Below are 23,614 nucleotides of genomic sequence, written 5' to 3' on the forward strand. Positions count from 1 at the left end.
TTAAAAACTTTTTATTACAATGAGAAGTAAAATAACTTGGCAGTTACTGACCAATCAACTTCTTCCCCTGTGCCAACGAGAGAGACAGCTACTGGAGGCTGAAAAAATGTAGACGATAGAAAGAAAAAAAGAGCCCCTCCCTCATGCACCAAACTCCCACTTTACACTGTGTACTCAAATTTATTTTTCTTAATTTATGTTCCCCCTCCTTACCAAACTCCTTCAATTACCGACTCCCTTAACACTCTGTGCCCTCCAGCAGCACTCAATGCAGACATCAGTAGTAGATGGCAGCTTAGGGGGCCGTTAGAAATATAGTGAAAGAATGAAAAGAGGTATGGAAAAGAGGATAGCAAGTATATGGCGAGGCAGTGACTTTGTGGTAATGTCGCTGGACTGGTAATCCAGAGCCTAGGCTAATGCTCTGGGGATATGTGTTTGAATTCCACCAAGGCAGATGGGTAGTTTGAATTCAGTTAATAAATCTGGAATTAAAAAGTTAGTCTAATGACCATAAAACCATTGTTGACTGTTGTAAAAACCCATCTGGTTCATTAATGTCCTTTTGGGGAAGGAAATCTGCCATCTTTACCTGGTCTGGCCTACATGTGACTCCAGACCCACAGCAATGTGGTTGACTCTTAAATTGCCCTCTGAAATGGCCACTCAATTCAAGGGCTAACAATGCCCACGTCCCACAAAATGAATTTTTAAAAATTCATAATTTGGGAACAATTGCCCCTTTTTCCTACCATTTTGACCAGTAGAAATCGTGAGTGAAATCAAAGCCCACTGGCTGGATTTTCAGACCTCCCCGAAGTTGAAAATGGAAGCAGGAAGGCCCAGAAAATACCGATGCCAGCTCGTAAGTTTATGTGATTACCTTGCTTAAATATGGCGACCACAACTGCACACAGTATTCCAGCAAGACTTCTTTATTCCTGTACTCCAATCCCCTTGCAATAAAGGCCAATGTGGCATTCGCCTTCCCAATTGCTTGCTGTTCTTGCATGCTAACTGTGTTCCTTGTACGAGCACACCCAAACCTACTGAACATTAACATTTACAAGTTTAAAGCCTTTTAAAAGATATTCTGCTCTACTATTCTTATGACCAAAGTGAGTAATCTTACACTTCTCCAATATTTCATCTGATACTTTGTTGCCCACCAACTTCACCTGTCTATATTTCTTTGCAGCCTCTCTGTGTCCTCCTCACAGCTTGCACTTCCACCTAGCTTTGTTTTGTCAGCAACCTTGAATACATTACTCTCTCTCTTTTTTCTGTCATTAATATAGATAGTGAATAGTTGAGGCCCCAGCAATGATCCTTGTGGCATTCTACCAGTCACAGCCTGCCTACTTGAACATGCCCCATTTATGTCTACTCTTTGCTTCCTGTGAATTAACGTAGGAATATGGGAACAAGAGTAGGCCATTCAGCCCGTTGAGCCTGTTCCTTCATTTAATTAGATTGTGGCTGATCATCTACCTCAACGTCACTTTCCCACACTATCCCATAATCCCTTGATGTCATTAGTATCCAGATATCAGTTGATTTCTGTCGTGAACATGCTCCATGATTGAGCTTCCACAGCCCTCTGGGGTAGAGAATTCCAAAGATGCGCCTCCCTCTAAGTGAAGAAATTCCTCCTCATCTCAGACTTAAATGGCTACCCCCCATTCTGAGACTATGTCCCCTGGTTCTAGATTCACTAGCCAGGGGAGACCTCCTATCTACATCCACTCTGTCACGTTTTGTAAGAATTTTATAAGTTTCTATACGATCTCCTCATTCTTTGAAACCCTAGAGAATACAGGCCTAGTTTCCTCAGGCTCTCCTCATAAGACAATCTCGCCATCCCAGGGATTAGTCTGGTGAACCTCCGTTGCACTCCCTCCATGGTAAGTATTTCCATCCTTAGATGAGGAGACCAAAATTGCACACACTACTCCAGATGCAGTCTTACCAAAGCTCTATACAATTGTAGCAAGACTTCTTAACTCCTGTACTCAAAATTCCTAGTGATGGAGGCTAACATACAGTGAGTCAATTTTGGGCTACACAGATCAGGTCAGCTGACTTTTGGCCATCTTTTAATGTCCATTGTGGTTCATTTTTTTAAAAAAAGGAAAATTCAGTTTCAGAAGATGCTATGCTGAATATAGTCCATGTTTAAAGTTATGAGTAGGACATGCCTGTACTGGGCATAACAGTGCTTCACTGCTTAAGGGCCTAAATTGGGGTGGGAAGGCTGTCCATGGGCCTTCCCACCACGGACTTAATTGGGGTGGAGGCGGGAAGGTGATGGGATCCCCCACTACTGGATTAAATGCTCTCCCCACCTTCAAACTCTCTACAGGGGAAAGCATAAAATCCAGCCCAAAGTTTATGATGCATAAGCATTGAACATAAAATTAACAATTTAACAATGTTAAACGCTCAAATGATTTATCCTTGTGCAACTACAAATTATTTATTTTCCTTTTCTTATTACTTATACATGGTGCTAAACCTGTAGCTTCAGAGCTAGAGGCAGGCTGCTGGCTCCCTACTCTTAACTCTCAGATGCTTGTAGCTGTCATCCTCTGGGTTTTGGAGACCTTGAGGGCCCCTCCGAAGACTGTCCCAGATGAACCTGAACAAGGACATTGAGACAAGAGGCAACAAGTGGAGCTCTGACTGAGATGGAGTGGGGGTGGTGTGGAGAGAGAGTGGGAGCACATTGAGCAGAGTCCCCAGTCCAATGTCCCCTTTTACATCTTCCGTCTCATGGCCCACCCACACTTCCCGCTAGCCAAGCCAAGAGCACTTTGCACGTCAGTGAGCTGCTGAACAGCCATGGTAAAGCTTTCCTCTATCCAATTTAATATGGCAAATTGAGCGTGCAGGCCATTGGTCAGGGCCAGCATGCACTTGGTTACCTACTGTACAGGTGGCCACTCTTTTTTTTTTTTCCATGGAGGTAGACATTAGCTGAAAGATCTGAGATATCATGGCATTCATGCTAGAGATGGACCCCTCTAACTTCTTTCCAGTCATACACAGGGTCTCTAGAAATGTTGATAGAATCTTGTATGTTTTCTGTTGCTGCTCCAGAATTGTCCTCTTGGTCGATGACCCCAACACTCAGCAGTTGAGCGGAGGTTGAAGGGTCCTGCACCCTCTGACGGGGATTCTCCACTGCTGTCCCTGTGTCTAGCACCTGCTGCTGTTCACTTGTGATGTGTGGTTCACCATGTGACAACCCAGCTACTTTTCTGAGGTGTGCGTGAGTCTTGTGAAGGTGCTACTTTGAAGTGTGCAACCTCCTTTGAGGAATCTTTGTCTCTTCTGCTACTACCAGCTACTGAAGGATGCTTGTGGGAGCTATGGGAGATGAAAGATGTGAATTAGGACTGACAGGATGAGTGGGTTCACGGTCATTGTGCCAATCATTTTTTATTGCCTGCTATCATCAAGTCAACATGTGAGCCTTTTATGTCATGTGGCTATGTGATATCTAATTCTCTCCATTGCCAATGGCCATGCATGCCGAGCCTCTGCCTATCTCCAATGCATCCTCCGCAGCGATCAAGGTCACGATGACTGGAGGGCACCCTCCACCCCCAATTCTCTGCCCCTCTCTGGCGTTTTGCGCGCTCTTCTCCTGCAAGGAGAGAAAGAAAAGTTATGAATGTGAGAAACTGTGTGCTGAGAGGACAGAAGGAATCATTTGTGGATGGTAATGGTGAGGGATGGGTGTGAGATGGCAATAAGATGAGGATGAGTGTCAGTGTTGGCTGTTCAGATGGGGATATAAGGAGGTGTCTCGAAAGAGAGGATGGGTGGACCTGCAAGGCAGTCTGTAGAGTGCTGTGCATGAGCAGACTAGGGAAGGCAAAGTGAGGGATTGGCATTTGAATATGGCATGTCACTTACCGTTCTTGCCCTGACAAAGTAATTGAACCTCTTGCGGCACTGTGCAGGAGTGAGGGAGGCACCACACTTGTGCTGCTCACCCTCTCTGCCACTACCAGCCACATCTGCTTAGTGTCCGAGGCAGCCTTCTTTTTCTTGTCTGCTGGGAACAAAATCTCTCTGTAGGCCCTTACAGCCCACAGCATAATATCCAGGGATGCATCAGAGAACCGTGGGGCAGCCTTCCCTCGTTCAGACTCCATCACTCAAGTAGCTGGCTCCCTCTTAACAGTTATACAATGGACCTATTCTGACTCTCATAGTTTTTAAATAGCGAAGCTTCAACGTTAATGTGTAGGTCATCATCGCTCTCTCCAGGGCTACTTTTGTGGAAACCCACAAGCGAGATGCTAATAATCAGTTCAAGAGCATCTAAAAAAGCTGCTCCTTAAACTTGTGGGTCTCTGATCTGCTGCCGATCTCGTCCGCTGGGAGCAGATCCACATGTTAAATTTCAGCCCTAAGTGTTCTTTACATTTGTATATTTAGGGGAATTGTATTTCCTAATTACAATAGCTAAATAAATGTAAACATCATATTTAAATGATTAGACAGGTGGGTATATGTAAAGGGGAATAGAGCAGCATTTCCAAAATGGGCATTAAATATTGAAAAAAGCCATTGATTACTGAAATTGGCACCTACATATTATTTAAAAAAAATTGAACCTTTGCCATGAAGATATTTTGTGTAGCACTTTGGTGTTTTCTCCCGGAAAGCCACTTCTCTCCGAGTTACAATGTTCCGTTCACCAAGAACACAGAAAAAACATCTAGAAGAATTGGATGACTCCATTTTAATGTGTGTGTTTTGGAGTGGTGCTTTTCAAGGTGAATCGTTATCAAACAAAGCTCCCTACTCTGCCCCAACGCTGCCTTTTAAGCATAGTCTCAGAACACTATATTGCAGCAGTTTGAATTTGCCATGATAGGTACTAGCAATCTGTTATGTCTATTGAGTGAGACTGCTAAGTAGTGCTGAATTAAGAACAGTTTTGTGTTGTGAATCCATGCCCACAGGGTATAATGTAACCAGATATTTTAAGATTTTTACAAGCAGCATAAAGAGGAGACTTCCATCCCTTCAGTCTAGTCTAGATTTTACTGTAGGTGAAAGGGATGTATACATGTGCCACCTATTGTCTAGGTACTTTTTCTTTATTTTAAGTTGATTCAAACTTTATCTGCAATATGTAGAATGAAGATACTCTGAGCTGTAGTGAACAGTGTGGAAATAGAAAGTAATTATATTCAATTTAACTCAGTGAAATTTCCATTTTAAACCAGAAAAATCAAACCTCCAACTGTTTTGCAATAGGCAAATATTATTGATTTCAATAAAGAGAATGCAGAATCGAGCTTTTAGTAGATCACTGATTCCAAAGTAGGCAGTTAGGGCCGAGAGCTGCTAATCTACAGGCCTAAATGTGTATCGTGTGAATGTACTGCCAAATCTTGTAATAGATCACTCATTCAAATCTCGAAACATCAGGGGATGAATTTCCATGGAACTTCTGCTCTGCTGGTGGGAATTCAGTGGAAACTCACTTTACCTGCGAAAATGGGGTTTCAGCCGAACTTCCACCAAAATTAAAGGAGCAAAGCCTTCCGGAATGTCCTGGTGATAGACCCTTAGTTTGAACTTAAAGGCTAACTTGGGACATCATGGGTGTACTTGCCATGATTTTTCATCTGTGTAGGAATGTGCATTTGAAAAATTGCACCTTTTACTATATCCTTTTTTTATGTTACAAGGCATGCTTCAGTTGAAACAAATAGGTGTAAAATTTTAAGGTATAGTGGGATGCTCAAAACATTGTTTTGCTTCACTCTACCAGCTACCTGTGACTCCTAGGTAAGTGACAATGATTGTCAGATTCCAATGCCATAATGGCCCCACCAAATGCGTGCCCACCCAACAGAATAAATGGAATCTAAGAGCAGAAAACTGGTGCTTCAAGAGGGGGAGCGACAGCTGGTTGGGCTGAAGATGTGTGAGGCTTGATGTAAACTTTTCGCCACCTCCCAGGGTTGTGGGTCTCTGCAAATGGTAATTGATCTCTGCCATTCGAAATTGAGGTGGTGGGTTCCACATGCAGCTCAGGATGTCAGCTATGTAAACTTAACTCTGATGAAAGGTCATTGACCTGAAACATTAACTCTGTTTCTTTCTCCACAGATGCTGCCAGACCTGCTGAGTATTTCCTACATTTTCTGGTGCAAATAACATTGTTTAGTCAACATCTGGATCTCAAATAAGTGAAGCTATGGTGAATTTTATTATGGCGCATAATTCTTCCATTGGTAATTGCTGCATTAGCAGGCAGATACTCCTCCAGTCCACTAGAGGGCACAGACTTTCTGTTCTGCAAAAAGAAAAGACCCTTCAGCCTTTTGAAGCAAAAACCCACTAGAAGCGGTCAGGTGGAGCCTAAGTTGGATGCTGTAAAATATATACTTTTGCTTAAACAGAAAAACAGCTTTATTATCGTAAATGATAATGGAGTTAGAATTGTTAGTTGCAAAACTCTCAACTAAAACTTCTGAACACTCTGCTAACTCTAATGTGGTACTAGGCCTGCAAGGGCATAAGGTTGCAAGACTTCACTGTAAGTACTTTCTGATGTTCTAAAGCATATCTCCTCTGTTATCATTATCTCCTCTGTTATCATTATCTCCTCTGTTGAGAGAGTTTGCTGTCCCCACCCCACCCGAAGTAGTTTCCCAGCTTTTGCTCCCTCTCCCTTATCCTCCATCCCTCCTTTCTCCCCAATCCACCTTCTTGCCCCCTTCTCTCTGGCACTCTTTACTTCTCTCCCTTTCCCCCCCCATTTAAGTCTAGTTATCCCTTCGCCCTGTATCCCTGCATGACCTAAATAATGCACTTGTTAACATTCTGTCTGCAATGACCTGGAAGATTAGCCAGTAGTGTATTAAAAATGTTTTTTCCTTTCAGCACCCAACACAACTCTGAGGTCAATAAAGAACTAATTGAGTTACTTAATGTTTGATCACTCTGGAACTCTGCAATGAACTTTGGATGATTAATAGGTACAATAATTCCAAAACAAGGGACAGCCATTTATCAACTGAAAAAGTAATATACCAAATAGTAGCAAACGTTTACCTCTAGAGCTGGCAGTTACTGGGTTAGTGCTTACAAGAATTTTTTTTTGTAAGTGTGTGTGGAGTTCTATTTTTCTTTAACAGTTGTCTTCTCTCTTGTCCTTCATTGGATACAGATAATGTATTATTTAAGAACGCATTTCTAATTGTGAAAGTCACACTGCTTAATGGTGCACTGCACATGAGAATTAATAGGTGTAAGGACAGCACTTTGGCAAGGGTAAATCTTATCTCCAGTTTGGAAAAGGATACTGAGGCTATGTTTAGAGATACACATTCTGCACTGAAGCTGTGTAACTGGTTATTTTGACCTTCAATATTTGACACCATAGGAACCAGCATGATTAAAGGATCAGTTCCAGATGGCTATGCATACACTGTGCACTGGAGGAAGTATTGAAATTTCAAGGGCAAACTTTATGCCAGGAACCAGACCTTCTAGTGTTGCTCAGGATCAGAGTGAGTGTTAGTTGTGTTTGATTCTGTAAAAGCTAGTGAACGCAGTGGTTAGCACCGCAGCCTCACAGCTCCAGGGACCCGGGTTCGATTCCGGGTACTGCCTGTGTGGAGTTTGCAAGTTCTCCCTGTGTCTGCGTGGGTTTTCTCGGGGTGCTCCGGTTTCCTCCCACAAGCCAAAAGACTTGCAGGTTGATAGGTAAATTGGCCATTATAAATTGTCACTAGTATAGGTAGGTGGTAGGGAAATATAGGGACAGGTGGGGATGTTTGGTAGGAATATGGGATTAGTGTAGGATTAGTATAAATGGGTGGTTGATGTTCGGCACAGACTCGGTGGGCCGAAGGGCCTGTTTCAGTGCTGTATCTCTAATCTAATCTAATCTAATCTAAAGAGGGAGCTGGATTATGTCGTGGAGCTGCAGTTTCTTTTTTCAGAATGGATTCAAGGAATGAGCCTTTCTCTCAGTGGAGGACGTCAATGTTTGGGAAGACGGGCAGAAGCAAGCCACGACCAGGGACCCAAGAAACAGTCCTCGGTCTTAATTGTATATCAATTGTGTTTAATTATACGTAGGTGGAGGGTGTTAATTGTAAGACTGAGTAAAGATTGGCTCCAGTATCATTCTTCAACAACTGGCTTTCTGGTTGATAGGTAAATTGGTCATTGTAAATTGCCCCTAGTGTAGGTAGGTGGTAGGAGAATAGTGGGGATGTGGTAGAGAATATGGGGTTAGTGTAGGGTTAGTATAAATGGGTGGTTGTTGGTCGGCACAGACTCGGTGGGCCGAAGGGCCTGTTTCAGTGCTGTATCTCATAAATAAATAAATAAAATATAACACCCAGCAGTCAAGTAAGTGTGTTGGTTGCGGGTATTTGGAAGAAGCAGCAGCCCACAGTTTCCTTATGGGAAACGGAAAAGTGCTCCTGGTCCACAAGGAAATTGTGAAAATGTAAAGTTTCTTACCTTCTTGGTCATCTTCTGGGTCTGCCCCTGTGTGGTGCCAAACTTTTCTGGTGAAGCTGGCACCAGCATAAAATCTTGCCTGAGTCTGAATGGCGACATCAGATCCCAACTTTTGCATTACAGCATGAGCTTTGCCTGCCTGTAAAAATGGTGCATGGAACCAGTGAGTAGGATTTAACCAAAGACTGGGTTTGAGGATACATGCAAGTGACCGTTCTATCTGTGTTTATTATTATAGATATAGAAAAGCTGGCAAGCTGGGAAAACCTTTTTCCGTACTTGCCAGTTTTCTGTTAAAATTCAGAATTCAGATTCGAATGATCTGAATATCTGAATTCTGAAATGGCTGCAGTCTGAATTTAGCTCCTCTCGAATGTGCACACTAACAGAAATTTACATTTTGTGTTTGTGTTATTATTGTGGGTAATATATGGGGTCTAGACTAGGTGACAGTTGTTCTCTTTTTCCCAACACAAATATGGTTGCTTGGGCTGTTAGTTAATGAACTATGCATGTTGGTGGTTTCTGTTGATTTAACATACAAAACTGAGAGTGAGTTTAGTTTGACCCTGTACCAGACTTGTCATGAATTATGCTGTCAAGCTATCGCTCTTCATACAAGAATGGGTCTTGCTCAGGGAGTTTCTGGCTAATTTATTTTTAGATTCAAATTGGAAGCAACTCACTTCTCCCTTGCAGAGAAATACAACTGAATAAATAACCCTTAACTATCATCATTTATTTCACTACAGAATAGACTCTGGTTTCAGGATAGATAAAGAATACTATATTCAAATAGGGAATGTTATGAGGAATACTTTTTGTTGAAAATACTCCACCTTTTGTAAAAGAAAATAATAAGGTCACCGTTGATATTCTTTGCCATTTTAAGATGATTAACAGCAGTCCATTTATTTTCGCAGACTGTAATCTTTGGAGTAGGAGTGGATTAAGTAGTGTGGTGTACCCCGACCACAAAACTGCCAAACTCCAAGAACTCCAATTCAGTGCTATCAAACTAAGGGATGCTCACCTACTCTTAAGCCCCAATACTATTTCCCAATACTGTCAATTAAACTCCAAGACCCCTTCCCCAGTTCAGGCAAACCTCAGAATCCTCCCCTCAGTACTGCCAGAATCCAGGACCTCCACTGCAGTACTGTGAAACACCATGATCCAATTCTGCAAAAGCCCATGACCACCTTCTCGGTGCTACCAAAGGCCATGATCTCTCTCTTGCATTGCCTCTACCCCCAATCCTCATGATGCTAGGTGTTTCTTGCTAACCATCTTCCTGTGTATCCTGCACTTTTTGCTTTAAAAAAAGTAACATAAGAATTGAGCGCATAGATCAAGGAACATAATTAATCTCACTGATTCAAAGTTTTCTTAGAAATACTCAGCAGATCAGGTAGCATCTACGGAGAGAGAGAAACAAAATTAACATTTCAGGTCTATGAGCTTTCGGCAGAACTGGCATTTTGTCAGACAGCAGGTACTGGTACCAGTTCAGCTGCCACTTATACCTCCTGTAGACCCTTTTTGTTTTTGAAACTTGCCCCATCTTCTTTTGCCATGCCCCATCATCCCATTGGTCATTTAATCTCTCCTGTCTTCCAACCTATCACAGATCTCCCCTTTTGTTCTTCCACCCCTCCTCCCTTTCCCTGCCTTTTGCATTTGTTTAAAAGCTGTTACATCTCTAACTTTTTTTCCCAGTTCTGATGAAAGATCATCGGCCTGAAATATTATCTTTGTTGTTCTTTCTCCACAGATGCTGCCTGACTTGTTTAATATTTCCAGCATTTTCTATTTTCGTTTTACTTTCTTTATCTTTTGTTGTTTACCTTTATTGGCCCTCCAAATATTCTTAAGCTGGTAATGCACAGCCTAATTTTTTTTAATGTTTCTTGACTAATATTGAGAAACCTTACTGTTTAAGGGATGAAGATCATTTTTAACCAGAAGTAAGGCTGTTTTCAGGAATAATCTTGGTTCACAGCATTGAAATGCTGCTTGTTTTCTTGGTTTAGGTCCAAGTTATTTGTTTATATTGCCACATGAAAAGAAGAATTTAATGTAAGGAGTTTTCTTAAAGGAAAGTCAAAAAATATTTACAAAAACATTTTTGTTTTGCTTGGGAAGGAATACAACTTATATCATCATCATTGTGTTTCAAAGTAGTTTTACATCAATTTCTTCAAATCTGTGAAATGAGAAAGGCTTGTCAATTTTTATTTTGCTACAGTGTTAATGGAGCAATATACCATAATTTAGAGTCAATATTTCTAGTGATTTGCACAAATCCTGTAAGGACGAAGTTTGTCACAGTATTTTATCATTGCTTTTATTTAAAGAACTTTCTTGATATCTTCTTAACGTTTCCTGGTCCACCATTCCGGAATTGAGTTTCTTGGAAACTCGGTTATTCATCATGTATTTATTGTAGCCCAACATTATATTTAAATGAAAATAAATCATGCCAGTATAAAGTACTGAAAGTAAACATTCCCTTGGTCCTTTCAGTCAGGCTAACTTCTAGAAATGCATTTGGCTTTCTTGCCTGAAATTATAGTAACCCAATTTTCTTAATCTGCAGTTACTTTCTCTCTCATAAGCCTGTTGCTGAGGCTTAACCCACATGAGGACTGGAATGGCAGGTTCAGTATCAAAATATAATGAGGAAAAGGATACCGTACCTTGGTTGATTGGCATAGGAGCATTCTGAGAATATTGTGAAGGCATTTTGTTTTGCAGTCCAATCATCTCCTTAATTCCATTCAATAAACATGCCCTGTTTAAAATCTTACTGAGTGGTGCATGTGGTAAGGTAGCAAATTTCTTTCAACAATCTGGGAATTAGAAGAATGACATGACCTGCTGAACAAAGCATTTCTGCAGTGAATTTAGACCAAGTTGCTGATCACTAGCTAATGGCAATTGTTTCTTTCAAGTAGGCAGGTTTCCTGGAGACAGCAAAGCACTGTGTTGTGGATAAAAATAATATTTACGGTGCTGGTGGGGAATCTTGCCCAGTGATTGCAGAAATCAGGAAGTTGTGGGTGTGCTGCCCATACTTTTGCATCCATTAATTTTAACTTTAAAAACTGGCTGTTCTATATAAATAGAGATATAGATATAAAGAGAAATCCGACTGAAGTTTGGAGGAAGCAGATGAATTCTGATGTGATTTCACAAGTGATTAAATGGTTTGTATAAACTGATTTCTTGAGGAATAAGATTTTTCTTGCCCTTTGTCTTTCAGGCCTAGGAAGCATGAAGAAACGCAGATACCTTAAGTTCCTGTTGGTTGTGGTTCTTGTTTTGTTCTCCTATTACTTATATGACAAAATGAAATCCAGTGGGTATGTTGTTTTTCTTTTGCTTATCTATTATTTAGATGTTCTGTTTTTGAAAATGGAGCAGTGCTCACAGCAGGCTAGCATTTTGAATATGTGTGCATTGTGCAAATTGGAGCTGCATCTTTTGACATGCCTGTGACATGTTACGTTTCAAGTGGTATGTGCAAAACTCCGAGTGTATCAGGCCTGTGTCCTCAGTACCTTGCTCTATGGCAGCGAGGCCTGGACAGTGTATGTCAGCCAAGAGCAACGTCTCAATTCATTCCATCTTCGCTGCCTCCGGAGAATACTTGGCATCAGGTGGCAGGACCGTATCTCCAACACAGAAGTCCTCGAGGTGGCCAACATCCCCAGCATATACACCCTACTGAGCCAGAGGCGCCTGAGATGGCTTGGCCATGTGAGCTGCATGGAAGATGGCAGGATCCCCAAGGACACATTGTACAGCGAGCTCGCCACTGGTATCAGACCCACCGGCCGTCCATGTCTCCGCTTTAAAGACGTCTGCAAACGCGACATAAAGTCCTGTGACATTGATCACAAGTTGTGGGAGTCAGTTGCCAGCGATCGCCAGAACTGGCGAGCAGCCATAAAGGCAGGGCTAAAGTGTGGTGAGTCGAAGAGACTTAGCAGTTGGCACAAAAAAATAGCGCAAGGGGAGAGCCAACTGTGAAACAGCCCCGACAAACAAAGTTTTCTGCAGCACCCATGGAAGAGCCTGTCACTCTAGAATTGGCCTTTATAGCCACTCCAGGCACTGCTCCACAAACCACTGACCACCTCCAGGCGCTTACCCATTGTCTCTCGAGATAAGGAGGCCAAAGAAGGAATGTATGTGCTGCAGTGAAGGATGCAGTCATCTCTCCATTATTTGTTTTGCTTCAGAAAGCAATACAACTGGGTTGTAATATTGATCCATAATCCCTTTTTTAATTCTTTATTTCAGCCTTCTCACACTGTTGCAGCAAACGAAAGTTTCCCCCAACCCCTGTGGAAATTGTGAGGCTATTTCTTTGAGGAAAAAATCTGTCAAATTATGACTTGACCTAATCTCCCCAGTTGATGTAAAAGATGCCATTCTCAACTGCAGTTCTGATGAAGGGTCACTGACCTGAAACATTAACTCTGCTTCTCTCTCCACAGATGTTGCCAGACCTGCTGAGTATTTCCAGCATTTCTTGTTTTTATTCCATTCTCAACTTGGCAGGTTTACTCGAGCATCATTCTTGCACTGAACAGTTTCAATATTGTGCTTTTCCCCCATTGTGCTTTCCTATCCTGCCCTCATGCTTTTTAAGAATTATTTTCTCGTACATGCTTAATGGTTTAGTGCTGATGCTACTCTTTCATGCAAAATATGGATCTGTGCTCCACCTGCTTCTGCTGTCCCTGTCTGTATCATTGCTGGGTTGTTTAGCATTTTTGATGGACTAGATGTGTTACTCTCATCATCCGAAGCAGGGTTGTAGAACTTTGGTACTATTGGAGTAGATGGTCGTAAGTAAGATGGCGATATTATGTGAGGCATTTCACACCCATTTGAAATGTCACTTCTTTCTTGACTTCTTTGAGGAGGTGACATCCTGATGGATTGTGGGAAGCCTTTGAATGTGTTGCAACTGAACTTCCAAAAGGTAAAGTTCCACTTGAAACTATTAGTCGAGCTGAAACCCATGGGAGTTCTGAGTAAATCTTGGGTGTGGATGCTAGCAGCGGCATAGATATTGGTGTTCTATCTGATTATCAGGGCCCAAAGGAAAATCCATTTAATGTGGAAACCCAATATGGAGAAAAATGTATGGAGGAAGCTGCAATGCCCAAATATTAATCGCTGATTACTAAGCTGTAACAGCTGATTAAAATCTTGCATTTGTTTGTCTATCTGTTTATTTCAAACACAATGGTTAGAACATTAGGGAAATCTCATGGTATAAATCGTAAGCACAGGCTACTGGTTCTAGCTTCTGGCAAAACGATCTGAGTTTTGCTGATAGAGAAAGATAAAAAACCTGCTGCTTTTTTAAGGTGTTGCATGTCAAATACTGTATAAAGCATTAGTTTAAAATTATATTAACCCCTTGTGAATCCAGTTTTGCTTTTTAAGTATTGTGCTGTTTGAGCTTTGCTGACTATAATTTGTGTGTGTGTGTATGTGTCTTCTTCTTTGGCCTCCTTGTCTCGAGACACAATGGGTAAGTGCCGAGAGGTGGTCAGTGGTTTGTGAGGCGGTGCCTGGAGTGGCTATAAAGGCCAATTCTAGAGTGACAGACTCTTCCACAGGTGCGGCAGATAAAACTGGTTGTCGGGGCTGTTACACAGTTGGCTCTCGCGCTTTTGTCATTTTTCCTGCCAACTGCTAAGTCTCTTCGACTTGCCACACTTTAGCCCCGCCTTCATGGCTGCCCACCAGCTCTGGTGATCACTGGCCAACCGACTCCCACGACTTGTGATCAATGTCACAGGACCTCATGTCGCGTTTGCAGACATCTTTAAAGCGGAGACATGGACGGCCGGTGGGTCTGATACCAGTGGCGAGCTCGCTGTACAATGTGTCCTTGGGGATCCTGCCATCTTCCATGCAGCTCACATGGCCAAGCCATCTCCAGCGCTGCTGACTCAGTAGGGTGTATATGCTGGGGATGTTGGCCACCTCGAGAACTTCTGTGTTGGAGATACGGTCCTGCCACCTGATGCCAAGGATTCTCCGGAAGCAGCGAAGATGGAATGAATTGAGACGTCGCTCTTGGCTGACATACACTGTCCAGGCCTCGCTGCCGTAGAGCAAGGTACTGAGGACACAGGCTTGATACACTCGGACTTCTGTGTTCCGTGTCAGTGTGCCATTTTCCCACGCTCTCTTGGCCAGTCTGGACGTAGCAGTGGAAGCCTTTCCCATGCACTTGTTGATTTCTGCATCGAGAGAGAGGTTACTGGTGATAGCTGAGCCGAGGTAAGTGAACTCTTGAACCACTTCCAGAGCGTGGTCGCCGATATTGATGGATGGAGCATTTCTGGCGTCCTGTCCCATGATCATTTTCTTGAGGCTGATGGTTAGGCCAAATTCATTGCAGGCAGCCGCATTGAGGGCAGTCTCAGTGACAACATTTTCCCCGGAGTACAGTTCTAGGTAGTGCTCCACCCAACGGTCCATTTTCTTGTGTTGGTCAGTGATTGTGTCCCCTGATTTAGATTTGAGGGGGGCGATCTTCTTGATTGGCCCAAAAGCTGTCTTAATGCCATCATACATTCTGTTTCCAGTGTCGGAGCCCAGCTGAATATGACGGCAGACGTGTTGCCAGTAGTGATTTGCGCAGCGCCTGGCTGTTCTTTGTGCAGCGCTTCAGGCTGCTTTAAGTGCTACAGATGTTAACTTGCTGGGGGCTTTCTTGTAGTTCAACGGTGCAATGCGCTTAGCGGCTATGACGGGTTCCAGCTCTTGAAAGTGAGATTGAAACCAAACTGCGTTCTGCTTCACACGTTTGCCATAGGTGGTCATTGCTGAGTCTTAGATGGCATCTCTGATGTGGGCCCACTTGGTCTCTGCACCCCCTGTCGGAGTGTTTTGAAGGGCTTTTACAATTGAATTTAGAAACTTATGTAACAGCTGTGGATGAGAAATTCTGCTAGTGTTGGTGCGCGGGCGGCCCTTCTGCTTGGAGTGATGCAGCTTCTTTGGTTTGAGTCTAACCTTGCTGCAGACCAGGGAGTGGTCGGTGTCGCAGTCCGCACTGTGGAAGCTGCGTGTGATTTGAACACTGTTTAAAGAGGCTCGCCTTGTGATGATGAGGTCCAGCTGGTGCCAACGACGTGATCTTGGGTGCCTCCAAGAAACCTGGTGACAGGGTTTAGTGTGAAAGACCGAGTTGGTGATGCAGAGGTTATGATAGGCACACAACTCAAGCAGTCTCTGTCCATTCTCATTCATCCTTCCGATGCCATAGTGCCCAAGGCAGGAGGGCCATGAGTCATGGTCGGCCCCAACCCTGGCATTAAAGTCCCCCAGCAGGAATAGGTGTTTGGTGTTGGGGATGCTACTAATGATATTATGGAGTTCCTCGTAGAACAGTTCTTTAGCTTCAGGTGGGAAGCAGAGTGTTGGAGCATAGATGCTGAGTAGGTGTACTGGACCAGAGTCGGTGAGCAGTCGGATGGACAGTATGCGTTACGAGCCATCTGGTTCACTAATGGCCATTAGGGAAAGAAATCTGCTGTCCTTACCTGGTCTACCCTACATGTGACTCCAGACCCACAGCAATGTGGTTAACTCTTGCATGCCCTCTGAAATGGCCTAGCAAGCCACTCAGTTGTACCTAACCGGTACAAAGACAATAAAAAGGAATGAAACCGGATGGACCACCCGGCATCAATCTCTGCACCGGAAACGACAATGGCAAACCCAGCCCTGTCGACCCTGTAAAGTCCTCCTTACTAACATTTGGGGGCTTGTGCCAAAGTTGGGAGAGCTGTCCCACAGACTAGTCAAGCAACAGCCTGACATAGTCATACTCATGGAATCATACCTTACAGACAATGTCCCAGACACTGCCATCACCATCCCCCGGTACGTCCTGTCCCACCGGCAGGACAGACCCACCAGAGGTGGTGGCACAGTGGTATACAGTAGGGAGGGAGTTGTCCTGGGAGTCCTCAACATCGACTCCGGACCCCATGAAGTCTCATGGCATCAGGTCAAACATGGACAAGGTAACCTGCTGCTTACCACCTACCACCTACCAGGAGAGCATTAGTCATTGGGGACTCCATAGTTAGGGGAACAGATAGGAGGTTCTGTGGGAACGAGAGAGACTCACGGTTGGTGTGTTGCCTCCCAAGTGCCAGGGTTCGTGATGTCTCGGATCGTGTTTTTGGGATCCTTAAGGGGGAGGAGGAGCAGCCCCAAGTCGTGGTCCACATAGGCACCAACGACATAGGTAGGAACAGAGATGGGGATTTAAGGCAGAAATTCAGGGAGCTAGGGTGGAAGCTTAGAGCGAGAACAGAGTTGTTATCTCTGGGTTGTTGCCCGTGCCACGTGCTAGCGAAGCGAGGAATAGGGAGAGAGAGGAGTTGAACACGTGGCTGCAGGGATGGTGTAGGAGGGAGGGTTTTGGTTTCCTGGATAATTGGGGCTTTTTCTGGGGTAGGTGGGACCTCTACAAACAGGATGGTCTTCACCTGAACCAGAGGGGTACCAATATCCTGGGGGGAAGATTTGCTAGTGCTTTTCGGGGGGGTTTAAACTAATTCAGCAGGGGAATGGGAACCTAAATTGTAGTTCCAGTGTACAGGATGTTGAGAGTAGTGAGGTCAGGGATAAGGTTACAAGGACGCAAGAGGGCACTGGCAAGCAAGAACTTGGTGTGTCTACTTCAACGCCAGGAGCATCCGGAATAAGGTGGGTGAGCTTGCAGCATGGGTTGGTACCTGGGATCTCGATGTAGTGGCCATTTCGGAGACATGGGTAGAGCAGGGGCAGGAATGGATGTTGCAGGTTCCGGGATTTAGATGTTTCAGTAAGAACAGAGAAGATGGTAAAAGAGGGGGGGGTGTGGCATTGTTTATCGAGGAGAGTATTACAGTGGCAGAAAGGACGTTTGAGGACTCGTCTACTGAGGTAGTATGGGCCGAGGTTAGAAACCGGAGAGGAGAGGTCACCCTGTTGGGAGTCTTCTATAGACCTCCGAATGGTTCCAGAGATGTAGAGGAAAGGAGAGCGAAGATGATTCTCGACAGGGGCGAGAGTAACAGGGTAGTTGTTATGGGGGACTTTAACTTTCCAAATATTGACTGGAAATACTATAGTTCGAGTACTTTAGATGGGTCAGTTTTTGTCCAGTGTGTACAGGAGGGTTTTCTGACACAGTATGTAGACAGGCCAACCAGGGGCGTTGCCACATTGGATTTGGTACTGGGTAATGAACCTGGCCAGGTGTTAGATTTAGATGTAGGTGAGCACTTTGGTGATAGTGATCACAATTCGGTTAGGTTTACCTTAGCGATGGGCAGGGACAGGTATATACCACAGGGCAAGAATTATAGCTGGGGGAAAGGAAATTATGATGCGATTAGGCAAGATTTAGGATGCGTAGGATGGGGAAGGAAACTGCAGGGGATGGGCACAATCGAAATGTGGAGCTTATTCAAGGAGCAGCTACTGCGTGTCCTTGATAAGTATGTACCTGTCAGGCAGGGAGGAAGTTGTCGAGCGAGGGAGCCGTGTTTTACTAAAGAAGTTGAAGCGCTTGTCAAAAGGAAGAAGAAGGCTTATGTTAGGATGAGACGTGAAGGCTCAGTTAGGGCGCTTGAGAGTTACAAGCTAGCCAGGAAGGATCTAAAGGGAGAGCTAAGAAGAGCAAGGAGAGGACACGAGAAGTCATTGGCAGATAGGATCAAGGAAAACCCTAAGGCTTTCTATAGGTATATCAGGAATAAAAGAATGACTAGAGTTAGATTAGGGCCAATCAAGGATAGTAGTGGGAAGTTGTGTGTGGAATCAGAGGAGATAGGGGAAGCGTTAAATGAATATTTTTCGTCAGTATTTACAGTAGAGAAAGAAAATGTTGTCGAGGAGAATACTGAGATTCAGACTACTAGGCTAGATGGGATTGAGGTTCACAAGGAGGAGGTGTTATCAATTTTGGAAAGTGTGAAAATAGATAAGTCCCCTGCGCCAGATGGGATTTATCCTAGGATTCTCTGGGAAGCCAGGGAGGAGATTGCAGAGCCTTTGTCCTTGATCTTTATGTCATCATTGTCGACAGGAATAGTGCCGGAAGACTGGAGGATAGCAAATGTTGTCCCCTTGTTCAAGAAGGGGAGTAGAGACAGCCCTGGTAATTATAGACCTGTGAGCCTTACTTCGGTTGTGGGTAAAATGTTGGAAAAGGTTATAAGAGATAGGATTTATAATCATCTTGAAAAGAATAAGTTCATTAGAGATAGTCAGCACGGTTTTGTGACGGGTAGGTTGTGCCTCACAAACCTTATTGAGTTTTTCGAGAAGGTGACCAAACAGGTGGATGAGGGTAAAGCAGTGGATGTGGTGTATATGGATTTCAGTAAGGCGTTTGATAAGGTTCCCCACGGTAGGCTATTGCAGAAAATACGGAAGTATGGGGTTGAAGGTGATTTAGAGCTTTGGATCAGAAATTGGCTAGCTGAAAGAATACAGAGGGTGGTGGTTGATGGCAAATGTTCATCCTGGAGTTTAGTTACTAGTGGTGTACCGCAAGGATCTGTTTTGGGGCCACTGCTGTTTGTCATTTTTATAAATGACCTGGATGAGGGTGTAGAAGGGTGGGTTAGTAAATTTGCGGATGACACGAAGGTCGGTGGAGTTGTGGATAGTGCCGAAGGATGTTGTAGGGTACAGAGGGACATAGATAGGCTGCAGAGCTGGGCTGAGAGATGGCAAATGGCGTTTAATGCGGAAAAGTGCGAGGTGATTCACTTTGGAAGGAGTAACAGGAATGCAGAGTACTGGGCTAATGGGAAGATTCTTGGTAGTGTAGATGAGCAGAGAGATCTTGGTGTCCAGGTACATAAATCCCTGAAAGTTGCTACCCAGATTAATAGGGCTGATAAGAAGGCATATGGTGTGTTAGCTTTTATTAGTAGGGGGATCGAGTTTCGGAGCCACGAGGTCATGCTGCAGCTGTACAAAACTCTGGTGAGGCCGCACTTGGAGTATTGCGTGCAGTTCTGGTCACCGCATTATAGGAAGGATGTGGAAGCTTTGGAAAGGGTGCTGAGGAGATTTACTAGGATGTTGCCTGGTATGGAGGGAAGGTCTTTTGAGGAAAGGCTGAGGGACTTGAGGTTGTTTTCGTTGGAGAGAAGGAGGAGGAGAGGTGACTTAATAGAGCCATATAAGATAATCAGAGGGTTAGATAGGGTGGATAGTGAGAGTCTTTTTCCTCGGATGGTGTTGGCAAACACGAGGGGACATAGCTTTAAGTTGAGGGGTGATAGATATAGGACAGATGTTAGAGGTAGTTTCTTTACTCAGAGAGTAGTAGGGGCGTGGAACGCCCTGCCTGCAACAGTAGTAGACTCGCCAACTTTAAGGGCATTTAAGTGGTCATTGGATAGACATATGGAAGAAAATGGAATAGTGTAGGTCAGATGGTTTCACAGTTCAGCGCAACATCGAGGGCCGAAGGGCCTGTACTGCGCTGTAATGTTCTAATTCTAATTCACCCTCCCTTAGCTGATGAGTCAGTACTCCTCCATGTTGAACAGCACTTGGAGGAAGCACTGAGGGTGGCAAGGGCACAAAATGTACTATGGGTGGGGGACTTCAATGTCCATCACCAAGATTGGCTCGGTAGCACCACTACTGACCGAGCTGGCCTAGTCCTAAAGGACATAGCTGCTAGACTGAGTCTGCGGCAGGTGGTGGGGGAACCAACACGAGGGCAGAACATACTTGACCTCGTCCTCACCAATCTGCCTGCTGCAGATGCTTCTGTCCATGACAGTATTGGTAGGAGTGACGACCGCACAGTCCTTGTGGAGACAAATTCCCGCCTTCACATTGAGGATACCGTTCATCGTGTTGTGTGGCACTATCACCGTGCTAAATGGTATAGATTTCAAACAGATCTAGCAATACAAAACTGGGCATCCATGAGGTGCTGTGGGCCATCAGCAGCAGAATTGTACTCAACCACAATCTGTAACCTCATGGCCTTGCATATCCCCCACTCTACCATTACCATCAAGCCAGGAGACCAACCCTGGTTCAATGAAGAGTGCAGGAGGGCATGCCAGGAGCAGCACCAGGCATACCTCAAAATGAGGTGTCAACCTGGTGAAGCTACAACCCAGGACTACTTGCATGCCAAACTGTGTAAGCAGCATGCGATAGACAAAGCTAAGCGATCCCATAACCAATGGATCAGATCTAAGCTCTGCAGTCCTGCCACATCCAGCCATGAATGGCGGTGGACAATTGAACAACTAACTGGAGGAGGTGGCTCCACAAATATCCCCATCCTCAATGATGGGGGAGCCCAGCATATCAGTGCGAAAGATAAGGCTGAAGCATTTGCACAATCTTCAGCCAGAAGTGCCGAGTTGATGATCCATCTTGGCCTCCTCCTGAAGTCCCCAGTATCTCAGATGCCAGACTTCAGCCAATTCGATTCACTCCGCGTGATATCAAGAAACGGGTGAAGGCACTGGATGCTGCAAAAACTATGGGCCCTGACAATATTCCGGCGGTAGTACTTTAGACCTGTGCTCCAGAACTTGCCGTGCCCCTAACCAAGCTGTTCCAGTACAGCTGCAACACTGGCATCTCCCCTGCAATGTGGAAAATTGCCCAGGTATGTCCTGTACACAAAAAGCAGGACAAGTCCAACCCGGCCAACTACCGCCCCATCAGCCTACTCTCAATCATCAGTAAATTGATGGAAGGTGCCATCAAGCGGCACTTGCTTAGCAATAACCTGCTCAGTGACGCTCAGTTTGGGTTCTGCCAGGGCCACGCAGCTCCTGACCTCGGTGAGGTGAGAGTGACTGCCCTTGACATCAAGGCAGCATTTGACCGAGTATGGCATCAAGGAGCCCTAGCAAAACTGAGGTCAGTGGGAATCGGGGAAAGCCCTCCGCTGGCTAGAGTCATACCTAGCACAAAGGAAGATGGTTGTGGTTGTTGGTGGTCAATAATCTGAGCTCCAGGACATCACTGCAGGAATTCCTCAGGGTAGTGTTCTCGGCCCAACCATCTTCAGCTGCTTCATCAATGACCTTCCTTCAATCATAAGGTCAGAAGTGGGGATGTTCGCTGATGATTACACGATGTTCAGCACCATTCGGGACTCCTCAGATACTGAAGCAGTCCGTATAGAAATGCAGCAAGACCTGGACAACGTCCAGGCTTGGGCTGATAAGTGGCAAGTAACATTCGCGCCACACAAGTGCCAGGCAATGACCATTTCCAACAAGAGAGAATCTAACCATCTCCCCTTGACATTCAATGGCATTACCATCGCTGAATCCCCCACTATCAACATCCTCGGGGTTACCATTGACCAGAAACTGAACTGGAGTAGCCATATAAATACAGTGGCTACAAGAGCAGGTCAGAGGCTAGGAATCCTGAGGCGAGTAACTCGCCTCCTGACTCCCCAAAGCCTGTCCACCATCTACAAGGCACAAGTCAGGAGTGTGATGGGATACTCTCCACTTGTCTGGATGGGTGCAGCTCCACCAACAAGAAGCTCGACACCATCCAGGACAAAGCAGCCCGCTTGATTGGCACCCCATCAACAAACATTCACTCCATCCACCACTGACGCACAGTGGTAGCACTATGTACCATCTACAAGATGCAATGCACCAAGGCTCCTTAGACAGCACCTTCCAAACCCTGCGACCTCTACCAACTAGAAGGACAAAGGCAGCAAATACATGGGAACATCACCACCTGCAAGTTCCCCTCCAAGTCACGCACCATCCTGACTTGGAACTATATCGCCGTTCCTTCACTGTCGCTGGGTCAAAATCCTGGAACTCCCTTCCTAACAGCACTGTGGGTGTACCTACCTCACGTGGACTACAGTGGTTCAAGAAGGCAACTCACCACCACCTTTTCAAGGGCAATTAGGGATGGGCAATAAATGCTGGCCTGGCCAGCGACGCCTCCATCCCATGAATGAATAATAAAAAATAAAAAAAAATTTGAAGGTGCCTCTATCATGCTGAGCGAAGAGTTTCTGATGGCGAAGCCCGCTCCATGCTGTCTTGGTTCTTCAGGATCCCTAACCTGCCAGAAGAAGGTGTGGTCTTGCTCTCTTGAAGATCCGCTCGCAGGGAGGCGTGCCTCCTGAAGTGCTGCAATGTCCACCTTGAGTCTACTGAGCTTGTCAATGGTGGTCTTCCAAGAATCGTTGATTTGTGTAAGGTCTTCCGACAGGCCAGGAGAGACAGTTCTGACATTCCAGCTTGCAAAACGAAGGGCTGGTACCTTCTTTCCTTTTTTTTGTCATGCTGTTTGGTGCAGTGTCATAGTCCACTTGTCAGGCAATGACCCTGAGCTCCAAGCACCCATTGAAGCAGGTGGACTGTGGTGGGATAGAACCTTACTGACTGGGGGCTGCCCGGTTTGAGGCAGCTGGTAGCTATCCAGTGTGATGCGATGACCTCCCCCACCGACAAAGGCAACCTGTGGCGCCCAATCTCTACGCCAGTTGAGCTGGGCTTATAACCCGTAACTTCTGCCTTCCTTGCTGTTTTGGTCGCTGTGAGGCGACTATGGAGTGACCTCTCCATGGCGCATGCCTGGGCGGATGTATGGAGGTTGTGAGTTGCCCAAGCATCCAAACCCCTTCTCAGCCTTCCTGGTGGGGTCCAAAGGAGTGCAGAGCACGACGTTTGGACCAGGTATGGCTGCAGGAACTGCCGGAAATGTGCCAAAGGTGACACATGACAGTCTTCGGGGTTCCACTCTGGATTTTCTGTTCGGGTTTTACTCCCTTAGCCTTGGTCTCTCCCCAGATGCCCACGAGGCATTGGGGTTGTTAGGGCCCCTGCTCAGGGATAGGTGAATGCCGATGGGGGGAAGGGGGTGCAAGGGGGAGGGGTACGGTGGGAAGGGGTGGAGGAAAGAGGGTGCGAGGGGGAACTGAGAAGGGGGCTGCAGGGGTGTAGGGAGGGCGGTGGGTGGAGGAAGTGGGTGCAGGTAATAAAACATTTCATCAGCTCCCACCATTGGCCTCTAGTGATCTGAATGCTGGTCA

The 23,614-nt window shown here is 45.1% G+C and overlaps 1 protein-coding gene across 13 annotated transcripts in view; it reads left to right on the forward strand.

The window, feature by feature from the left end:
- LOC137374613 (type 2 lactosamine alpha-2,3-sialyltransferase-like) overlaps positions 1–23,614 on the forward strand; it is a 144,903-nt gene that overhangs the window by 71,594 nt on the left and 49,695 nt on the right. For 8 of the 13 annotated variants that reach the window (XM_068040988.1, XM_068040987.1, XM_068040994.1 and 5 more), the window contains one exon: positions 11,774–11,873. The exons of 3 other annotated variants lie outside the window; for them this stretch is intronic. In XM_068040988.1, coding sequence (XP_067897089.1) covers positions 11,785–11,873 — 89 coding nt within the window. In that variant the 5' untranslated portion in view covers positions 11,774–11,784. Of the gene's footprint in view, positions 1–7,423; positions 7,545–11,773; positions 11,874–23,614 lie in introns of those variants that run through there. 2 more of the 13 variants (XM_068040984.1, XM_068040985.1) reach the window with 1 other exon arrangement.

Source organism: Heterodontus francisci, chromosome 10, assembly GCF_036365525.1.
Source record: "Heterodontus francisci isolate sHetFra1 chromosome 10, sHetFra1.hap1, whole genome shotgun sequence".
Lineage (NCBI taxonomy): Eukaryota > Metazoa > Chordata > Chondrichthyes > Heterodontiformes > Heterodontidae > Heterodontus > Heterodontus francisci.